Raw genomic sequence first — 19,696 nt, forward strand, 5'->3', positions numbered from 1 at the left:
CATCTATTGAGATAATCATGTGGTTTTTGTCTTTGGTCTGTTTATATGCTGGATTACATTTATTGATTAGCATATATTGAACCAGCCTTGCATCCCAGGGATGAAGCCCACTTGATCATGGTGGATAAGCTTTTTGATGTGCTGCTGGATTCGGTTTGCCAGTATTTTATCCAGGATTTTTGCATCAATGTTCATCAAGGATATTGGTCTAAAATTATCTTTTTTGGTTGTGTCTCTGCCCGGCTTTGGTATCAGGATGATGCTGGCCTCATAAAATGGGTTAGGGAGGATTCCCTCTTTTTCTATTCATTGGAATAGTTTCAGAAGGAATGGTACCACTTCCTCCTTGTACCTCTGGTAGAATTCGGCTGTGAATCCATCTGGTCCTGGACTCTTTTTGGTTGGTAAGCTATTGATTATGGCCACAATTTCAGAGGCTGTTATTGGTCTATTCAGAGATTCAACTTCTTCCTGGTTTAGTCTTGGGAGGGTGTATGTGTCGAGGAATTTATCCATTTCTTCTAGCTTTTCTAGTTTATTTGCGTAGAGGTGTTTGTAGTATTCTCTGATGGTAGTTTGTATTTCTGTGGGATCGGTGGTGAAATCCCCTTTATCATTTTTTATTGCGTCTATTTGATTCTTCTCTCTTTTCTTCTTTATTAGTCTTGCTAGTGGTCTATCAATTTTGTTGATCCTTTCAAAAAACCAGCTCCTTGATTCATTAATTTTTTGAAGGGTTTTTTATGTCTCTATTTCCTTCAGTTCTGCTCTGATTTTAGTTATTTCTTGCCTTCTGCTAGCTTTTGAATGTGTTTGCTCTTGCTTTTCTAGTTCTTTTAATTGTGATATTAGGGTGCCAATTTTGGATCTTTCCTGCTTTCTCTTGTGGGCATTTAGTGCTATAATTTTCCCTCTACACACCGCTTTGAATGTGTCCCAGAGATTCTGGTATGTTGTGCCATTGTTCTCGTTGGTTTCAAAGAACATCTTTATTTCTGCCTTCATTTCGTTATGTACCCAGTAGTCATTCAGGAGCAGGTTGTTCAGTTTCCATGTAGTTGAGCGGTTTTGAGTGAGTTTCTTAATCCTGAGTTCTAGTTTGATTGCACTGTGGTCTGAGAGACAGTTTGTTATAATTTCTAATCTTTCACATTTGATGAGGAGAGCTTTACTTCCAACTATGTGGTCAATTTTGGAGTAGGTGTGGTGTGGTGCTGAAAAAAATGTATATTCTGTTGATTTGGGGTGGAGAGTTCTGTACATGTCTATTAGGTCTGCTTGGTGCAGAGCTGACTTCAATTTCTGGGTATCCTTGTGAACTTTCTGTCTTGTTGATCTGTCTAATGTTGACAGTGGGGTGTTAAAGTCTCCCCTTATTATTGTGTGGGTGTCTAACTCTCTTTGTAGGTCAGTCAGGACTTGCTTTATGAATCTGGGTGCTCCAGTATTGGGTGCATATATATTTAGGATAGTTAGCTCTTCTTGTTGAATTGATCCCTTTACCATTATGTAATGGCCTTCTTTGTCTCTTTTGATCTTTGTTGGTTTAAAGTCTGTTTTATCAGAGACTAGGATTGCAACCCCTGCCTTTTTTTGTTTTCCATTTGCTTGGTAGATCTTCCTCCATCCTTTTATTTTGAGCCTATGTGTGTCTCTGCACGTGAGATGGATTTCCTGAATACAGCACACTGATGGGTCTTGACTCTTTATCCAATTTGCCAGTCTGTGTCTTTTAATTGGAGAATTTGTCCATTTCCATTTAAAGTAATACAGTTATGTGTGAATTTGATCCTGTCATTATGATGTTAGCTGGTTATTTTGCTCCTTAGTTGATGCAGTTTCTTCCTAGCCTCGATGGTCTTTACAATTTGGCATGATTTTGCAGCGGCTGATACCGGTTGTTCCTTTCCATGTTTAGTGCTTCCTTCAGGAGCTGTTTTAGGGCAGGCCTGGTGGTGACAAAATCTCTCAGCATTTGCTTGTCTGTAAAGGATTTTATTTCTCCTTCACTTATGAAGCTTGGTTTGGCTGGATATGAAATTCTGGGTTGAAAATTCTTTTCTTTAAGAATGTTGACTATTGGCCCCCACTCTCTTCTGACATAGAGTTTCTTCCCAGAGATCCGCTGTTAGTCTGATGGGCTTCCCTTTGTGGGTAACCCGACCTTTCTCTCTGGCTGCCCTTAACATTTTTTCCTTCATTTCAACTTTGGTGAATCTGACAACTATGTGTCTTGGAGTTGCTCTTCTCGAGGAGTATCTTTGTGGCGTTCTCTGTATTTCCTGAATCTGAATGTTGGCCTGCCTTGCTAGATTGGGGAAGTTCTCCTGGATAATATCCTGCAGAGTGTTTTCCAACTTGGTTCCATTCTTCCCGTCACTTTCAGGTACACCAATCAGACGTAGATTTGGTCTTTTCACACAGTCCCATATTTCTTGGAGGCTTTGCTCATTTCTTTTTATTCTTTTTTCTCTAAACTTCCCTTCTCGCTTCATTTCATTCATTTCATCTTCCATCACTGATATCCTTTCTTCCAGTTGATAGCATCGGCTCCTGAGGCTTCTGCATTCTTCACGTAGTTCTTCACGTAGATGGAGCTTTCAGCTCCATCAGCTCCTTTAAGCACTTCTCTGTATTGGTTATTCTAGTTATACATTTGTCTAAATTTTTTTCAAAGTTTTTAACTTCTTTGCCTTTGGTTTGAATTTCCTCCTGTGGCTCAGAGTAGTTTGATCACCTGAAGCCTTCTTCTCTCAACTCGTCAGTCATTCTCCGTCCAGCTTTGTTCCGTTGCTGGTGAGGAACTGCGTTCCTTTGGAGGAGGAGAGGCGCTCTGCTTTTTAGAGTTTCCAGTTTTTCTCCTCTGTTTTTTCCCCATCTTTGTGGATTTATCTACTTTTGGTCTTTGATGATGGTGATGTACAGATGGGTTTTTGGTGTGGATGTCCTTTCTGTTTGTTAGTTTTCCTTCTAACAGACAGGACCCTCAGCTGCACGTCTGTTGGAGTTTGCTAGAGGTCCACTCCAGACCCTGTTTGCCTGGGTACCAGCAGCGGTGGCTGCAGAACAGCAGATTTGCGTGAACTGCGAATGCTGCTGTCTGATCGTTCCTCTGGAAGTTTTGTCTCAGAGGAGTACCTGGCCATGTGAGGTGTCAGTCTGCCCCTACTGGGGGGTGCCTCCCAGTTAGGCTGCTCAGGGGTCAGGGGTCAGGGGTCAGGGAGCCACTTGAGGAGGCAGCCTGCCTGTTCTCAGATCTCCAGCTGCGTGCTGGGAGAACCACTACTCTCTTCAAAGCTGTCAGACAAGGACATTTAAGTCTGCAGAGGTTACTGCTGTCTTTTTGTTTGGCTGTGCCCTGCCCCCAGAGGTGGAGCCTACAGAGGCAGGCAAGCCTCCTTGAGCTGTGGTCGGCTCCACCCAGTTCCAGCTTCCCAGCTGCTTTGTTTACCTAAGCAAGCCTGGGCAATGGCAGGTGCCCCTCCCCCAGCCTCGCTGCCGCCTTGCAGTTTGATCTCAGACTGCTGTGCTAGCAATCAGCGAGACTCTGTGGGAGTAGGACCCTCTGAGCCAGGTGCGGGATATAATCTCCTGGTGCGCCGTTTTTTAAGCCCATCAGAAAAGCGCAGTATTAGGGTGGGAGTGACCCGATTTTCCAGGTGCCGTCTGTCACCCCTTTCTTTGACTAGGAGAGGGAACTCCCTGACCCCTTGTGCTTCCCGAGTGAGGCAATGCCTCGCCCTGCTTTGGCTCATGCACGGTGCACTGCACCCACTGTCCTGCGCCCACTGTCTGGCACTCCCTAGTGAGACGAACCCTGTACCTCAGATGGAAATGCAGAAATCACCCGTCTTCTGGGTCGCTAACACTGGGAGCTGTAGACAGGAGCTTCCTATTCGGCCATCTTGGCTCCAGCTCATACTTCTCAAAGCTGTTGTTCAACATTATTACATTTCATAATCAGAAAACTTAAGCTAAAAAATTATTAATACTTATATATCCTCTGCCTATCTTTTCTTGCCTCTTGCTTGCAATTAAAAAATTAAATACAAAATAATATATCATGATACACATTCCTAAGAGTTAATGACATCATACCTCTGCTTACATATATCTCTGATTGATGCTGCTTTTGCAATCAGTTTCTCCCATTGGACTTCCTTGCCCACCGAAAGAGAAGGTACATCAGACACAGCCATGAAACGCTGCAGTTCAGGATAGACTCGGTCCTACGAAGGCAATTTTACAAAAAAGGTAGTTTCCCAACTTGAGTTGAATAATCATTATCTTCCTTTTATGCAGCATTTTCACCTCCAAATCCTCCATTTGCATTGCAAATTACACTGTAGTTCTTCTAATCAGCAGAGAAGAATGCTATAGTGATTACTGGGGATTTTCTTATACACCAATGTACTGTTGATTTCATAAAACAAGAAGAAAGTGGCTAAATCTCACCCTAATTACAAAGGCTCTAATCATTTATAACTATATCTCCATTACTTTCTCAAGCAAATGGAAAGATACATTTCAGAAATAAAGAAATAAGATTTTATATTCTCAATTTCTCTGAAAGTTAATCACAACTAACTGCATTACAAATGCATCACAATAAATCAAAACTTTTTCAATGCAATCATTGATGCCACTCATTAATACCACTAAACCAAAGCATTGCCATATATGACATAATTATGATCCTTCAGTGAAAGGAACATATTTAATACTCATGCAAGTGTATATCTGAAATTACCTGCTTTTCCCACAAAGATGTCAGCAAGCGCAAAGTGACAGCTCTTAGTCGTGGTGTGGTTCCAAGCAGTTGTATTACTCGTAGAATTTGTCCTATACACACCTAGAAAATATTGAAGAAACTCTAGTTGCATAAACTTGACTGCAGACAACCTCGAGGTTACCAAAAGCATTTTTAAACGCCTTGTTATAAAATGAAGACTGAGAAGAAAGCTTGCTGCAATATTACCCACCTTCTTAGAGGATGAACAATAGCATTGGAGAGGCTAGATAACAATTCTGGGGACATAAGGACCTAATCTCAGAGAATAGCCAAAGTGAAAACTTGGATACTAAGTAATTTAAAACAATTAATTATTAAATATTGCAATAAATACTTTTGTCTTTAGATATTACCTCCTAGCTCAACAAGAGAAGTAGTGATTATGGCAAAATTTAGGGCTTAAAATTTCATAATACCAAAAAGAATTCAAGGTATTATTCATGACTCACTCTTTTCCCCAACTAAATTAATTAACATACTAACCTTGTGAACACCAAGCTTAGGTAAAGTATACAATATATCATTATATAATATAGGTTCCAGTGGTCTTCCCAATTTGAACATCAAAACTGGAATCAGATTTGGCACCTAAAATGAATTTTTAAAATATATTAAATATGCCTTGTTACAAAAAAGTAATATATAATGGAGTATTTATCTCTTTTTTTCCAGAGGAATAATATGAATATGAATGAATTGGAAGACTTAGAATATATCAGTTAGCTACTACTTGCTAATGATAATTTCATAGTATCACTAGTATTCTACCACTTATAATTAGCTGCCAAACACCAATCAAAAAGTGCTTTTATTGAATAACTATAACATCACTTCTGAGAAATACAATAGTAGTTAAGATACACCCTGCCTTGCCAAGCATGGTGGCTCACACCTGTAATCCAAGCACTTTGAGAATCCAAGGCAGGAGGATTGCTTCAGTCCAAGAGTTCAAGACCAGCCTGGCCAACACAGGAAGACCCTGTCTCTACAAAAAACTTTTATATTACCTGGGCATGGTAGTGCACACCTGTAGCCCCAGCTACTTGGGAAGGTAAGGTGGGAGGATCACTTAACACTGGGAGCTCAACGTGGCAGTGAGCCATGATTGCACCACTGCACTCCAGCCTAGATGACAGAACAAGACTCTGTCTCAAAAAAATGAAAAGATATATCCTCCCTCAAAGAAACGTAAAGTTCTAATGAACAGCCAACACTTAAGATATGTAAACAATAAAATTTCACATAATGAAACATTCAGTGAGGTTACTCCAATAAGAAGTAATGGAAGTCAGTGTACTATAAAGGAGCCAATGGACAAAAATTTCCCTCTAAGTCCTCATTTCAATCTCTATGCATGACACAATAAAATGTGAAAAGAAATACATTCATGGATCAGAAGACATAACACTGTTAAGACATCATTATTTCCCAAATTGATCTTGAAATTAAATGCAATCTTTATCAAAATTCCAGCTGGCTTCTTTGCAAAAATTGAGAGGCTGATCATAAATTCATGTGCAAAAGCAAGGAACCCTAAATACCCAAAATAATCCTGAAAAAGAAAAACAAAGTTTGAGGACTCAAACTTCTCACTTCCAAATTTATCACAAAGCTGAAGTAATCAAAACAGTATGGTACTGGCATAAGATTAGAAAGACAAACCAATGAAATAGAATTCAGAGTCCAGAAATGAATACTTATATTTATAATCAATTGGTTTTTGACAAGGATCCCCAGAAAAAAACAATAAGGAAAGAAGAGTCTCTTGGAGAGATAGTGCTGGAATTCAACAACTGGACATCCACATGCAAAAGAATCAAGTTGGACCCCTTTCTCACACAACATGTAAAAATTAACTCAAAATGGATTTTAGAACTAAATGTAAGAGCTAAAACTATAACATTCTTAAAGAAAATATAGGATTAAGTCTTTGTAACACTGGGGTAGACTAAGCTCTTAGACATGACACCAAAAGTACAAGTCACAAAAGGAAACATGAATTTCATCAACATAAAAATGCTTGTCCGTCAAAAGACACCATAAAGAAAGTGAAAGGACCATGTACAGAATGGGGAAGAATATTTGCAAACCATATATATATGGTTTGCAATATATATATATATATATATATAGCTAATAAGAGATTTGTACCTAGATTATATAAAGAACTCTTAAAACCTAATAATTTACCCAAAAAAAAGGTTTTAAAATAGGTAAAGGATCTGAATACACCTTTCTCCAAATAAGATAAACAAATGACCAATACAGGAAAATATGCTCAATTTCATGAGACATGTTGGAATGCAAATAAAAACCATGACATACCACCTTACACATGATGCAAAAGCTATCATCAAAACATGGACAACAACAAGTGTTGCCGAGTATGTGAAGAAATTGGAACCCTTATACACTGCTCGTGGTAATGTCAAGTAGTTCAGTCCCTTTGGAAAACATTCTATCAATTTCTTAAATAGGTAAACATAGAATTACCATGAGATCTAGCAATTCTATTCCTAGTTATCTACTTAAGAAAAAAGAACACATATGTCCACACAAAATCTTGTAAATGAATTTTCAGAACAGCATTATTTACACTGGCCAAAAAGTGGAAACAACCCAATGCCCATCAACTGATGAATAAACAAAATACAGTATAACCATAAAACGGGATATTATTCAGCCATAAAAATAAAGTACTGATACATGCTACAACATGGATGAATCTTGAAAACATTATCCTAAGAGAAAAAAAAAGCCACAAAAGGCCTCATGTTATATGATCTCATTTATATGAGCAGAATGCCCAGAACTATCCAATGCCCATCAACTGACGAATAAATAAACAAAATACAATATAACCACACAACAGGATATTATTCAGCCATAAAAATAAAGGAAGTACTGATACATGCTACAACATGGATGAACCTTGAAAACATTATGGTAAGAGAAAAAAAAAAGCCACAAAAGGCCTCATGTTGTATGATTTCATTTATATGAGTAGAATGCCCAGAATAGGCAAATCTGTAGAGACAGAAAGTAGATTAGTGGTTGTCTAGGATAGGGGAAGTAAGAAGCAGGGGGTGGTCAGGGAGGGTGAAAAGGCAGTGACATCTTATGGGCATGGGGTTTCTTTCGGGGGTAATGAAATGTTCTCAAATTGGTTGTAGTAATGTTTACAAAACTCTGTAAACATCATAAAAGCCATTGAATTGTACAGTTCAAATGGATGAATTATATGAGATGTAAATTATATTTTAATGGTTTTTTGAATTCAATTCAAAATTATTTGGTAAATATCTACTATAAGCAAAGCACTTACTTGATAGCACAAACTGTAATGCCAAAAAATTTTATTTGCCATATGCTACATTTCAAAAGTTTGTTGTCCAGCAGTCATTCCTCAGTATCTACAGGGATTGGTTCCAGGATGGTCAGACACACAGATATGCACACCCCATTCCATGGATAGCAAGATCCAGAAATGCTAAAGCATCTTATATAAAATGGCGTAGTATTTGTATACAACCTATGCACATCCTTCCATACACTTTAAATCATTTCTACACTACTTATAACGCCTAAAACAATGTAAATGCTATGTAAATAGTTGTTGTACTATATTGTTTATTCATATTATCTTTATTGCTAAGTTCTTATTTTTATTTTCTTCCCCAAATATGCTCTGTCTGCAGTTGGTGAATCCACAGATGAAAAACCAGCTGACATCAAGGGCCCACTGTATTTGTTAATTTTCTCTATCTGTTCTATTCTTAGAAAGTCTGTTCCTTCTAACCTTAGAAGACATCTATTTTAATTCAATTTCAAAAAGGAAAAAATATCCTCTTAACTTTACCACCAAGACATTGACAATTAAACATTAATTCATTAATGACCCTGACCACGATATACCACAGCAGCATGTGGAGCTGTGCATGTAATAGCTATGATCTCACAACAGACAGCCAAAATGTATGATGTTTTTAACAAGTGCAGAGACTTGACTGGAACAGGAATTCTATCACTCTCACTTTCGGCAAATGAAAGGAGACAAATTTTTGAACTGACTTTTCAGTTCCCATTTTAATTAAAAACAGAAGGTTATCTTAAATTGGCTTACACTGATCTCAATGCATTATCCCCTTCTAGAAATATTTCTACCAAGACACAATGACAGATTCTTAGTTTTTAGAAGGGCAATGAGTATATTTAGTGACATTTTATAAACTAGTGCATTTAGTTGTGTGACTTTTAAACAAATGTTATAATTAAACAAATGTCAGGAGAGAAATAAAGCACTGCATTTATGTCTAAGAGTACACAGTTCCTTTATGAGACTTGGCCCTAAAAAAACTATGTAAGGGTGTGTCTTTTCCTCTGGCCAATTCAGAAATAAACAAAGAAGGAAATGTTTACAGTAAATAATCTTAGACTTAATACAGTTATCAAGGCATAATAGCCCAAATTAAGTCCCCAATTAAATTGAAAAAATAAAACAGAGACTGTTTCACTAGGAAAACACAGATATAGATAGACATCTGTGGAAAATATATTTTGCATAAAGGATGGACTAATTTTTTATTATTATTAATTAAATAAGTATTTCCTTGTGAATATGTATTTACTTGAGATGTAATTACCAGCTCTTGATCCTCCTAATCTTGAATCTTATACCCTTCAGAGGCTGAAAATACAATGAATGCTCAGATTTTGCCTTTAATATAAAAGAAGCTGGTAAGTGTCCTATAATTGACTGTCTCAAGATCTGGCTTCATATAACTCAATGCTTTCTCTTCCCTCCTCCAGAGTTTAAGTTCCTTGATAAACAAATTAATTTATAATCATGGAACTGTTATGGGAGCCCCTATAGGACTATAACTAGATTTCTCAGCAGAAATCTTGCCAGCAGGAAAGGAGTAAAATAATATATTCAAAGTGCTGAAAGGAGTGGGCAGGGGTGGGTGGGTAGGTACTGCCAACCAAGATACTGGATACTATATCTGGTAAAACTATCCTTCAAAAATGAAGGAGAGGCCGGGTGCAGTGGCTCGTGCCTGTAATCCCAACACTTTGGGAGGCCAAGGTGGTAGGATCACCTGAGATCAGGAGTTCGAGACCAGTTGGGCCAACATGGTGAAACCCCATCTATGCTAAAAAAAAAAAAAACAAAATACAAAAATTAGCTGGGTATGGTGGTGCACGTCTGTAATCTCAGCTACTTAGAAGGCTAAGGCACGAGAATTGCTTGAACCAGGAGGCAGAGGGTGCAGCAAACTGAGGTTGTGCCACTGCACTCCAGCCTGGGAGACAAAGCGAGACTGTCTCAAAGAAAAAAAAAAAAAAAAGAGAAATAATGATATTTCCAGATAAACAAAGGCTGAGAGAGTCCATCACCACTAAACATGCCTTACAAAAAATACTAAAAGTAGTCCTGCAAGGTGAAACAGAAAGACTCCAGACAGAAACATGAGAGCATATGGAAATATAAAGTTTACTGGTAATACATAAACAAAGAATCCTATAATATTGTAACAGTGGTGCGTGAGTCACTTTTAATTCTGGTATAGGGTTTAGAAGGCAAAAGTATAAATAACTAAAAAAACCATGTAAATGGATGAACTTTATTAAAAAGATGTAATTTGTGACGTTGGTAACATAAAAAGGAGGGAGAAGTAAAAGAGTAGTATATGTATGTGACTGAAGTTTATGTAACTTGTTATCAGCTTAAAATATTGTTAGATATTGATGTAAGTCCCATGGCAACCACAAAAAAATACACATAGAACATGTACAAAAGAAAATGAGTGGCTGGGTGCGGTAGCTCATGCCTGTAATCTCAGTACTTTGGGAGGCCAAAGGTGGGTGGATCACTTGAGGGCAGGAGTTCAAGACCAGCCTGGTCAACATGGTGAAATCCCGTCTCTAGTAAAAACACAAAAATTAGCCGGGCATTGGTGGCACATACATGTAATCCCAGCTACTTGGGAGGCTGAGGCAGGATAATCACTTGAACCTGGGAGGCGGAAGTTCCAGTGAGCCAAGATCGTGCCACTATACTCCAGCCTGGGTGGCAGAGCAAGACTTCGTCTCAGAAAAAAAAAGAAAAAAGAAAAAAGAAAAGAAAATGAGTGAGGAATCAAAATGTCACTACCAAATCAATGAAACATAAAAGAAGACAGCAAGAGAAGAAACAAGGGACCAAAAAAATGCTATAAGACAGACAAAATACAATTAACAAAATGGCAATAGTAAGTCCTTTCCTATCACTAAGTACTTTCAATGTAAATGGATTAAACTGCTCAATCAAAAGGCATACAGTGGCTAAATGGATTCTGAAAACCCAAACAAGATCCCACTATAATAACGTCTACAAAAGACTTACTTTAGATTTAAGGAAACACATAGGCTGAAAGTGAAAGGATATTTAATACAAATGGTAACCAAAAGACAGCAAGGTTGTCCATAACAAAAATCATCACAAGAGAGAAAAAAGGACATTATATAATGATAAATGGGTCAATTCACCAGGACAATATGATAATTATATATACATTACATATATATATGCAACCAACATCATAGCACCCAGATATATAAAGCAAACATTGACAGAACCAAAGGGGAAAATAGAAAGCAATACAGTAATAGTAGATGATTTCAATATCCTATTTTAAATAATGGATAGAACATCCAGACAGAAGATCAATAAGAAAACAGAGGACTTGAACAACACTACAGACCAAATGGTCCTAACAAACTCACATAGAACGTTCTACCCAACAGCAACAGCATATTCTCTCTCAGGTGCACACAGAACATTCTCTAGGATGGATCACATGTGAGATCACAAAACAAGTCTTAACAAATTTAAGACTGAAATCACACTAAGTACCCTTTCCAACCACAAATTAGAACCATAATGAGATGTCACCTCATACCTGGTGGGATTAACATTATAAAAAAAATCAAAAGTGTTGACAAGGATGTGAAGAAATTAGAACATCTGTGCACTGTTGGTGGGAATGTAAAAAGGTGTGGCCACTATGGGAAACAGCATGAAGGTTCCTCAAAAAAAAATTTTTTAATCTACTCTACGATCGATCTTGAGGTTGTTTATGCAAAAGAACTGAAATCAGGATTTTGAGGACATATTCACATTCCCATATTCATTTCCGCATTATCCATAATAGTCAAGAGACGGAAACAACCTAAATGTTCATCGCAGGATGAATGGATAAACACAGTGTGGTATATGCATACAATGGAGTATTACTTAGTCTTTAAAAAGAAAAATTCTATCATATACTACAACTTAGATGAACCTTGAGGACACAATGCTAAGTGAAATAAGCCACAGAAGGATGAATACTGCATTATTCCACTTATATTAATTATCTAAAGTGGTCAAACTCCTAGAACAGAAAGTAGAATGGTGGTTGCCAGACAGTTGGGGAGGGAGAAGTGGGGAGCTACTGTTCAATGAGTATAGAGTTTCAGTCATGCAAAATAAAAAAAGTTCTAGAGATTCACCGTACAAAAATATTCATATACTTAACAATACTGTACAGTACAATTAGAATTTTTTAAGGTAGATTTCATGTTGCGTTTACCATACACAAAAAATCCTGGGATTGTTTTTTAAGAGTCAGAAGATATCTTAACAACTTCATTTAGTTTAACAACTTTATTTTACTGAAGATTAAACTGAGGCCCAAAAAGACCACAAAGTTAGATGATGGCAAAATGTGGATAGGAGTTTATGTCTCAGTTCACTCCTCCATTTTACCTTGGCAGAGTAACAGCAAAGACAGATTCCAAGCCATCTATAATATAACAGAAACAAAGAGCCATCATGCAAGTCTTCACCCCATAAATTGGACAAAACATAAAGAAAAAAACAAGCAGGAGAGACACAAACCAGCATCTCAGTGAAATCAAGCATATAAAAAACAGAGTATAAAAATTCAACTCTGGATTCAGAAAAAAACATACACGTTGGCAACACTTCATGAGGCTGCAAAAAAGAGCATAATTTTTCAGACAGTTCTATAATGAAAATCATAAGTAGTGCTATCTACTTACAAATTATGAGAAATAAAAAAAGGCTTTGTTACTATTCATCATGGTTAGAAGATGAGACAATATATAATGTTTACAACTATTCCTTTTTTAAAAAATATGATAGCTCATACTTTATTACTATATGAGATACATAGTAATAAATTAGTATAAATAGAAAATAAAGTTATCAGTGGAATGAAATAATTCAAGATATGATCAGCCAATGGAAGTGAGAGGCAAAACTCCAAAGCAGAATCTGCTTTTAACTTTTCAGAGTCATGTTTTATAAAACTAGACCTGAATTACAAAAGTGTATCCTTAGTTCACATTTTACTCATAGCCTTAGATTCAACAAATGCTGACTCACTCATCTTTGCATAAGCCCTTGTCCTGAGGAAAAACTGATCTAAATTCTATATATACAAGAGTGTTTGCCAGTTTTAAAAGAATGGTAAGATAATAGTATGTATTCAGTTAAATTGAAAAGACAAAACATAAAATATAAAAATAAATATGCTTGCATGATATATACAGAAACATAATTCCTAAATAATTTTAATATTGGAAGAGACTTTTAAAACTTATTCATTCTACAAAAAATGACATGATAAGTGATTAAGCTTTTGAACATTACTTAATTCTACCTTCCTCAATTACTTGACATTTTTACTTATGATGTTTATTATTTAAATAGTCCATTGGAAAGAAGTTTATTGACAGAAGTGCTGAAAAGGTAATTATTTCCTCCACTTATAAGGAATTTGCAGGCATGTAAGCAACATCACAAAAAAAAGGTACACAGTATAATCTTACTCTTCTAAGATTCAAATTATATTTATATACTAACATTATAATTAAAGAAGTATTCTAGAGTCTTGAAGTTTAACCTTTGAGAGTCAAATAAGGTCAAGGAAAGAAATGTATCTAGAATAGCAAAGGCCCCAACCAGACAATCTTTCTATAGTGATATATCACTCTAGCCTTATTCCAATCCAGCTTGAGCATCTGATCTGTAGTGATTCCTTGAATAACAACAGCTAGCATTTATTGAAGACTAACTATAACATTCTGTTAAGCACTTTGTAGAAAATCATGATTATCACCACATTTCAAACAAAAAACTGAAGCTTATACTGAAGTTAGGACTGTATCAAAGCAATCTAACACTAAAACCCACGTACTTGCCACTTAGCCATACCAAAGACAGGGATGACATCTTATACACCTTTGTGTCCCTAGTTCCCAGCACACTGTAAATGCTTTTAGAGTATAAATTATGTCTAATTTGTTTGTCTCTTCAAATTCTATAAGCAAATGGATCTTATAATAATGTTGCAATTATTTGATTCTATGAACAAGTATTAAAAGACTACTATCTGCCAATAAAGGTACTCCAAAATATATTCTGATCAAATTAACTTAGAATCAGAAAAATTTGCCCGTCCAATAAAAGTTACTAGGATGCCAAAAACATAAACATCATCAGAATCTGAGGTATAAATTTCCTAGTATGTAGAAAATAAGGTCAGCAATACAGGAGCTTCAAGTATGGAAAGACACAGGAAATACTGCAGACTAGAATAAGATAAATATCTTATTCAAATATCGTATCACTTGAGGGGTTTGATGTAGAAGAAAATAACCATGACCCTTCCCGGCCTAAACTTTATTTCCAGGTGAGTCTCATTAGCCATCTGAATATTATCTCTCAGAGTCAGAAAACTTATTTATTTAGAAAACAGTATAAGAAAAACTTAAATCATGATGTAATGGTTGGCTACATTACCAATATGTAACTACCAGTAGGGAAAAAAGGAATATAATCAACAGTTATATCCATTGTTAACATTCTGAAACTTACATAAATGATAACTATAGTGACTGAATTCCTGTATCCACAGAATTTCCTTATTGGACAAAAGTAGTTACACATTTCTGCCATGTGAGCTCTAAATCTTTGGCAGTCTGACTAGTCAAATAAAAGTTAAAAGCCAATGTCCTATAAGTAAAGTACAATGTATAATTAGGTGCAATTTCTACTACTATGTCTGTCATTGGTAATGTGTTTTACACCAGAGTTGGAAGGAGGAGTTTGAAATCTCTCCAACAATTAGATATTATTAAATATAGCTCATCTAGGTAAGCAACTATGTAACTAAGCTAGATAGATTCAATGTTTTGGGGTTTAATAAAATAGCAGATTTCCCAAAGAACCCATACATGTTGCCATCATTCAATGCTGAAGGAATTCAGTACACCCTGCATGACTTCACGGGGAAAGGACTCTAGGAAGCTTGCACTTTATGTCTTCTTGACTTTGCCTCATGAACCTTTTCCTTTGTTAATTTTGCTTTCTATCCTTTCACTGTAATAAATCTTAAGCATGGTTACAGCTCTATGCTGAGTCTTGTGAGTTCTTTTAGAGAATAACTAAACGTGTTAGTCATCTTTGGGACCCCCAAACCAGGATCATTCCACATTTTGCTTTAAAAGAAAGTGGCAATTAAGAAAACAATGGTTCTAGGATTTCTAAAAAGAATAACTTCTAGAGTATTCCAGCATCAATAATAAACAGAAAACTCTCTTATGAGTTACATATCCAGCCATCAAAAATATGTGAGGGCCAACTCTACACTGGGATTGTGTTAAGCTTTGATGACACAACTGACAAAAGATGGTCCCCCATCTCAAGTAGTTCACAGCCTAGTTAAGAAACAACTATAATCTCAAGCACTATTAACTGAATAACTTGAACTCAACTTTAAAGATTAAAAGTATAAAAAATCGTTTCTATAGACAAAAAGTAAGACGAACAAGGGAACATTTTAAGACAGTCTTTGAGGTATACAAAATAAACAGTATAGATAACGATTGATTTTTATTGTTCAGAGGAAGAGAGAGATTGTAGAGCTACGCTCCCCAATACAGTAGCCACTAGCCACTTGTGGCTATTTTAATTTGATTAATCAGTTGAATTAAATTAATCAATTTGATTAATTTAAATTTGAATTTAAATTGACTAAAATTAAATACGATTAAAACTTCTGTTCCTCAGTCACACTAGCCACATTTCAAGGGCTTAATAGTTACATGTGACTAGTGGTTACCACATAAAACCGCACAAATTATAGATCATTCACATGATAGCAGAAAGTTCTTTTGGACAAAGCTGTTCTAAAAGGCTGAGATGACTGAGAAGGCCTCAGATGTATGCAACAACAACAAAACCTTGGACAACTTAAATGTCTATCAATATGGAAATAGTTACATACATTAAATTGTTGACATGCTGTGAACACCAGCAGCCTCCAAAGACCATAAGATAGATCTGCATAAATGTGGTAAAATGGCCATAACATCTTGATGAGTGAAAAAACTACAAAGAAACATGTGCAACATAATGCTTTTGTGTACATTTCTGTGTATACAGTTTTTGGGGGAACATATGAATATTGTACATACTATTTCATTGCTTGGATACTTTACATATTACTATTATATGTTATAGATTTAAAGAATGTTACTTCAGTAAAATAAAATGTTATTTTACTAAAAATTACTTTCAGCAAAAATGATAAGACTAAAGTGGATGTTAAATGGCCAAACGACATAGAACTAGTAGGTAGCAGAGTAGGAAGTAGCTAAGCCAGCCACAGCACCCAGCAAAGGCTCAGTGCAAGAATGAGACAGAGGACAGATTTCCTGCCCAAAGATGACAGTCAATGCCGGGAGACAAAGTCTAATCATGCTTCTCCCCTGCCTTCCTGATCAGCTTATTTTTCAAGGCACATCTATTCCCTCCTCCTGCTCACTGAACCTTGTCTATGTTCCTCCTTTTTTCAACCTGATAGTTCAACTATTGACACACAGAAAATATTCACACCCATAAAATATAATATTTAAGGATAATAAGGTAATTGCCTGCCCCTTTCTAGGCAAAGAATACTCGAAGTACTCTTTGTCCCTCTAACTTTATGCACACCTTTATTCCAGTATACTTAGGGTCACAGTTATTCATTCTCACACACACTAGCCTGTGAATGCCTTACAGGTGGCAAACCTGCCCCTATTCTTCTTGTATTTACCCAGGACTATAAATATAACAAGAACTCAGTAAACATGAGCTGAACTGAACTTATCAATAACTGAAAAAGGAAGAAAAGGTTAACAAAGTATAGGTATTGAGGCTGGCTACTTCTGCCATCAAAAGACACCTGTCAGACATTCCATCGCACTCTTAGTATCACCATGAAAACCCCATTTGAAAAACTCTTGTTCTTGATCATTTTAGGTTTCCGTTCCACTGCAGAATCTGTGAGACTATTTCTAGCTAAGCAAAACCAATAAGGAGTATTTTGCTCTTTCTTTTTTTTTTTAAACAGAGTCTCACTCTGTCGCCCTAGAGTACAGTGGCGCCATCTCAGTTCACTGCAACCTCGGCCTCCAGGATTCAAGCGATTCTCATGCCTCAGCCTCACAAGTAGCTGGAATTACAGGTGTGCACCACCATGCCTAGCTAATTTTTTCTATTTTTATTAGAGACAGGGTTTCACTGTGTTGGCCAGGCTGGTCTCAAACTCCTGGCCTCGAGTGATCCACCCACCTTCGCCTACCAAAGTGCTGGGATTGCAGGCATGAACCACCACACCCAGCCTAAGAGTACTTCTAAATACATATTTACATTTATATTGAAAAAGTGAGCATTGGGAATTTGTACTACCTTTACTGTTCAACATAGTAGCCACTAGCTTTATACGGCCACTGAGCATTTGAAATGTAGCTAGTCAGAATCAAGATGTACAGTGGGTGTAAAATACATACCAGATTTGAGAGGCTTAGCACAAATACATATATACAACATACTTCAGTAATAATTTTTATGCTAATTACATAGTGAAATAATACTTCAGATATACTGGGTTAAACAAAACATGCTGAAATTAATTTCACCTATTTGTTTTCACTTTTTAATGTGGCTGCCAGAAAACTTAAACCTATGTATGTAGCTCATATTTTACCTCTATTGAACAGCACTATTCTCTATCTCCTTTTTGCATCTAAATGTTGTTTAAAACAGGCGCGTGCACGCACACACAGATAATAATTGATGTCTCTTTTTTGATGCACTTGGGGAATAAAATATGATGATAGCCCCAGAGGGGCAAGGAACATGTTATCTAGCTAAACAGTCTAGCACTGCTCCTGGAATATACAGTAGCAGACAAATAATTGTGAAATGCACTTAAAAAGCTATAAAAATCAACTATAATTTTAATAATACATAACTTTCGTCAAACACTGACTATAAACCAGTATTATACTATACTCTGGATTATCTCATTTAATCCACATGATGAATTTAATGAGGTGGGTTGTTTTGTTATTTTCATTTTAAAGATAGGAAAACATATTTGTAGAATTATAACAGAATCTCTTAATATATTTTGAAATATTACAAGAAATAAACCAATTCAATTTAATCTATGCAGAAGGTTTACACAACTTTCTTCAAACAATAAATCTTTCTTGAATGCCTCTTATCGTACGGTATTATACTGGGTGCTATGACACTAAGAGAAATCACAGGTTAGTGCAACCAAAATATTAACAGGTATAGGCTAAATCCTGTTACAAATAAATTCCACTATTATCATCCCATCTATTACCAAAATATTAATCAACCTAATAGCTAATAATCTAGTAACAGAAAACGCTTGCATTTAGATGATTATTAATAGATGGAATTCAATGTAAAAAACTAGCATTTGCATGGTACTTTACAATGTTTTTTCATGTACAGGATCTTTCAATCCTTACAATGCCCCCGAGGGAAAGGTATTGTTAAAGGTTGGGTGGGATCTTACAAGTACTTAGATTCATTATTTGATCTATGGATGCCCCTTATCAAGTTTTCATTCTTGTTCTGTAGCTTGTCTTATGGCTACTGCCTAGAATTTTTTAGGGGGAATTGGGGAATTTTTGACAAGCCGCCTACAAAATTAGTTCCGGGTTCCAGATTCCTAGCATCTTCAGAAATAACAACCTTGGGCTGAACAAAGCATGCAGGTATAATTTTAAAATGTCTAAAACGCCGAAAGAGGCAGGCTTCAAAAACTTGCCATTTGAGGAGACAGGAAGCATTCAAATTTAAAATAATACCTCATATAGAATAATTTAAATAGTACCCATCAGCACTAAGTCATCTATATTGGGCTTCTTTCTGAAAACATATTTACTAGGGCTCAAATCTTGGACTACCTTGAAAAATAAAGCAATATTTGGTACACACGAAATGGTCAACTTAATTTTTAATGAGTAAATGACACGGCAAGAGTGGTCCAGGTACTTGTAAATGCTAAATGTCTGGGTATGTCTTCATTGGCTTTTGAACAGTTTCAAAGAGCAGACATGAGGATTCATTAGCTCTTAGCACATACGAACCTGCTCCAAAGGCAGCCAAGAGAGTTGCCTAGCAACAGTGCATTTTGCATCTCTCATCATCCCCAAAGATGCTGCTGCAGCAGCAGCTAGGTCAAGCCTCTCATTAGCAACCTGACAAAGGGTTTCTATCTCCTATTTTACAAAATTATTTTTATTTCCAGGTGAAGCTCAAATATCTATGTATTATTCTTTCTGACAATGTATCCCCTTTCCCCTATTCCTTCGTCTTCCCAACCCCCATTTCAACAGATATGTTTTAATGAACCCATCAAAATCCCTGTAACAAAAGCAGACAATGAGAAATCTAACAGAATTTATATGCTTATTCACATCACTGTTAACAGTTCCATATCTTTTTGGCAATAAAATAAGAAAGCTTTAGAAGAAACGGGGGAAAGA

General features: G+C 36.4%; 1 protein-coding gene across 16 annotated transcripts in view; it reads right to left on the bottom strand.

Moving 5' to 3' along the window:
* Positions 1-19,696, bottom strand: part of FOCAD (focadhesin) — a 319,540-nt gene that overhangs the window by 180,549 nt on the left and 119,295 nt on the right. For 13 of the 16 annotated variants that reach the window (XM_009244392.4, XM_024252335.3, XM_024252332.3 and 10 more), the window contains 3 exons: positions 5,276-5,380; positions 4,751-4,852; positions 4,099-4,229 (listed from right to left, as the gene is read on the bottom strand). The exons of 1 other annotated variant lie outside the window; for it this stretch is intronic. In XM_009244392.4, coding sequence (XP_009242667.3) covers positions 4,099-4,229; positions 4,751-4,852; positions 5,276-5,380 — 338 coding nt within the window. The remainder of the gene's footprint in view (positions 1-4,098; positions 4,230-4,750; positions 4,853-5,275; positions 5,381-19,696) is intronic. 2 more of the 16 variants (XM_063714187.1, XM_054519801.2) reach the window with 1 other exon arrangement.

This window comes from Pongo abelii, chromosome 13 (genome assembly GCF_028885655.2).
Source record: "Pongo abelii isolate AG06213 chromosome 13, NHGRI_mPonAbe1-v2.0_pri, whole genome shotgun sequence".
Taxonomy (NCBI): domain Eukaryota; kingdom Metazoa; phylum Chordata; class Mammalia; order Primates; family Hominidae; genus Pongo; species Pongo abelii.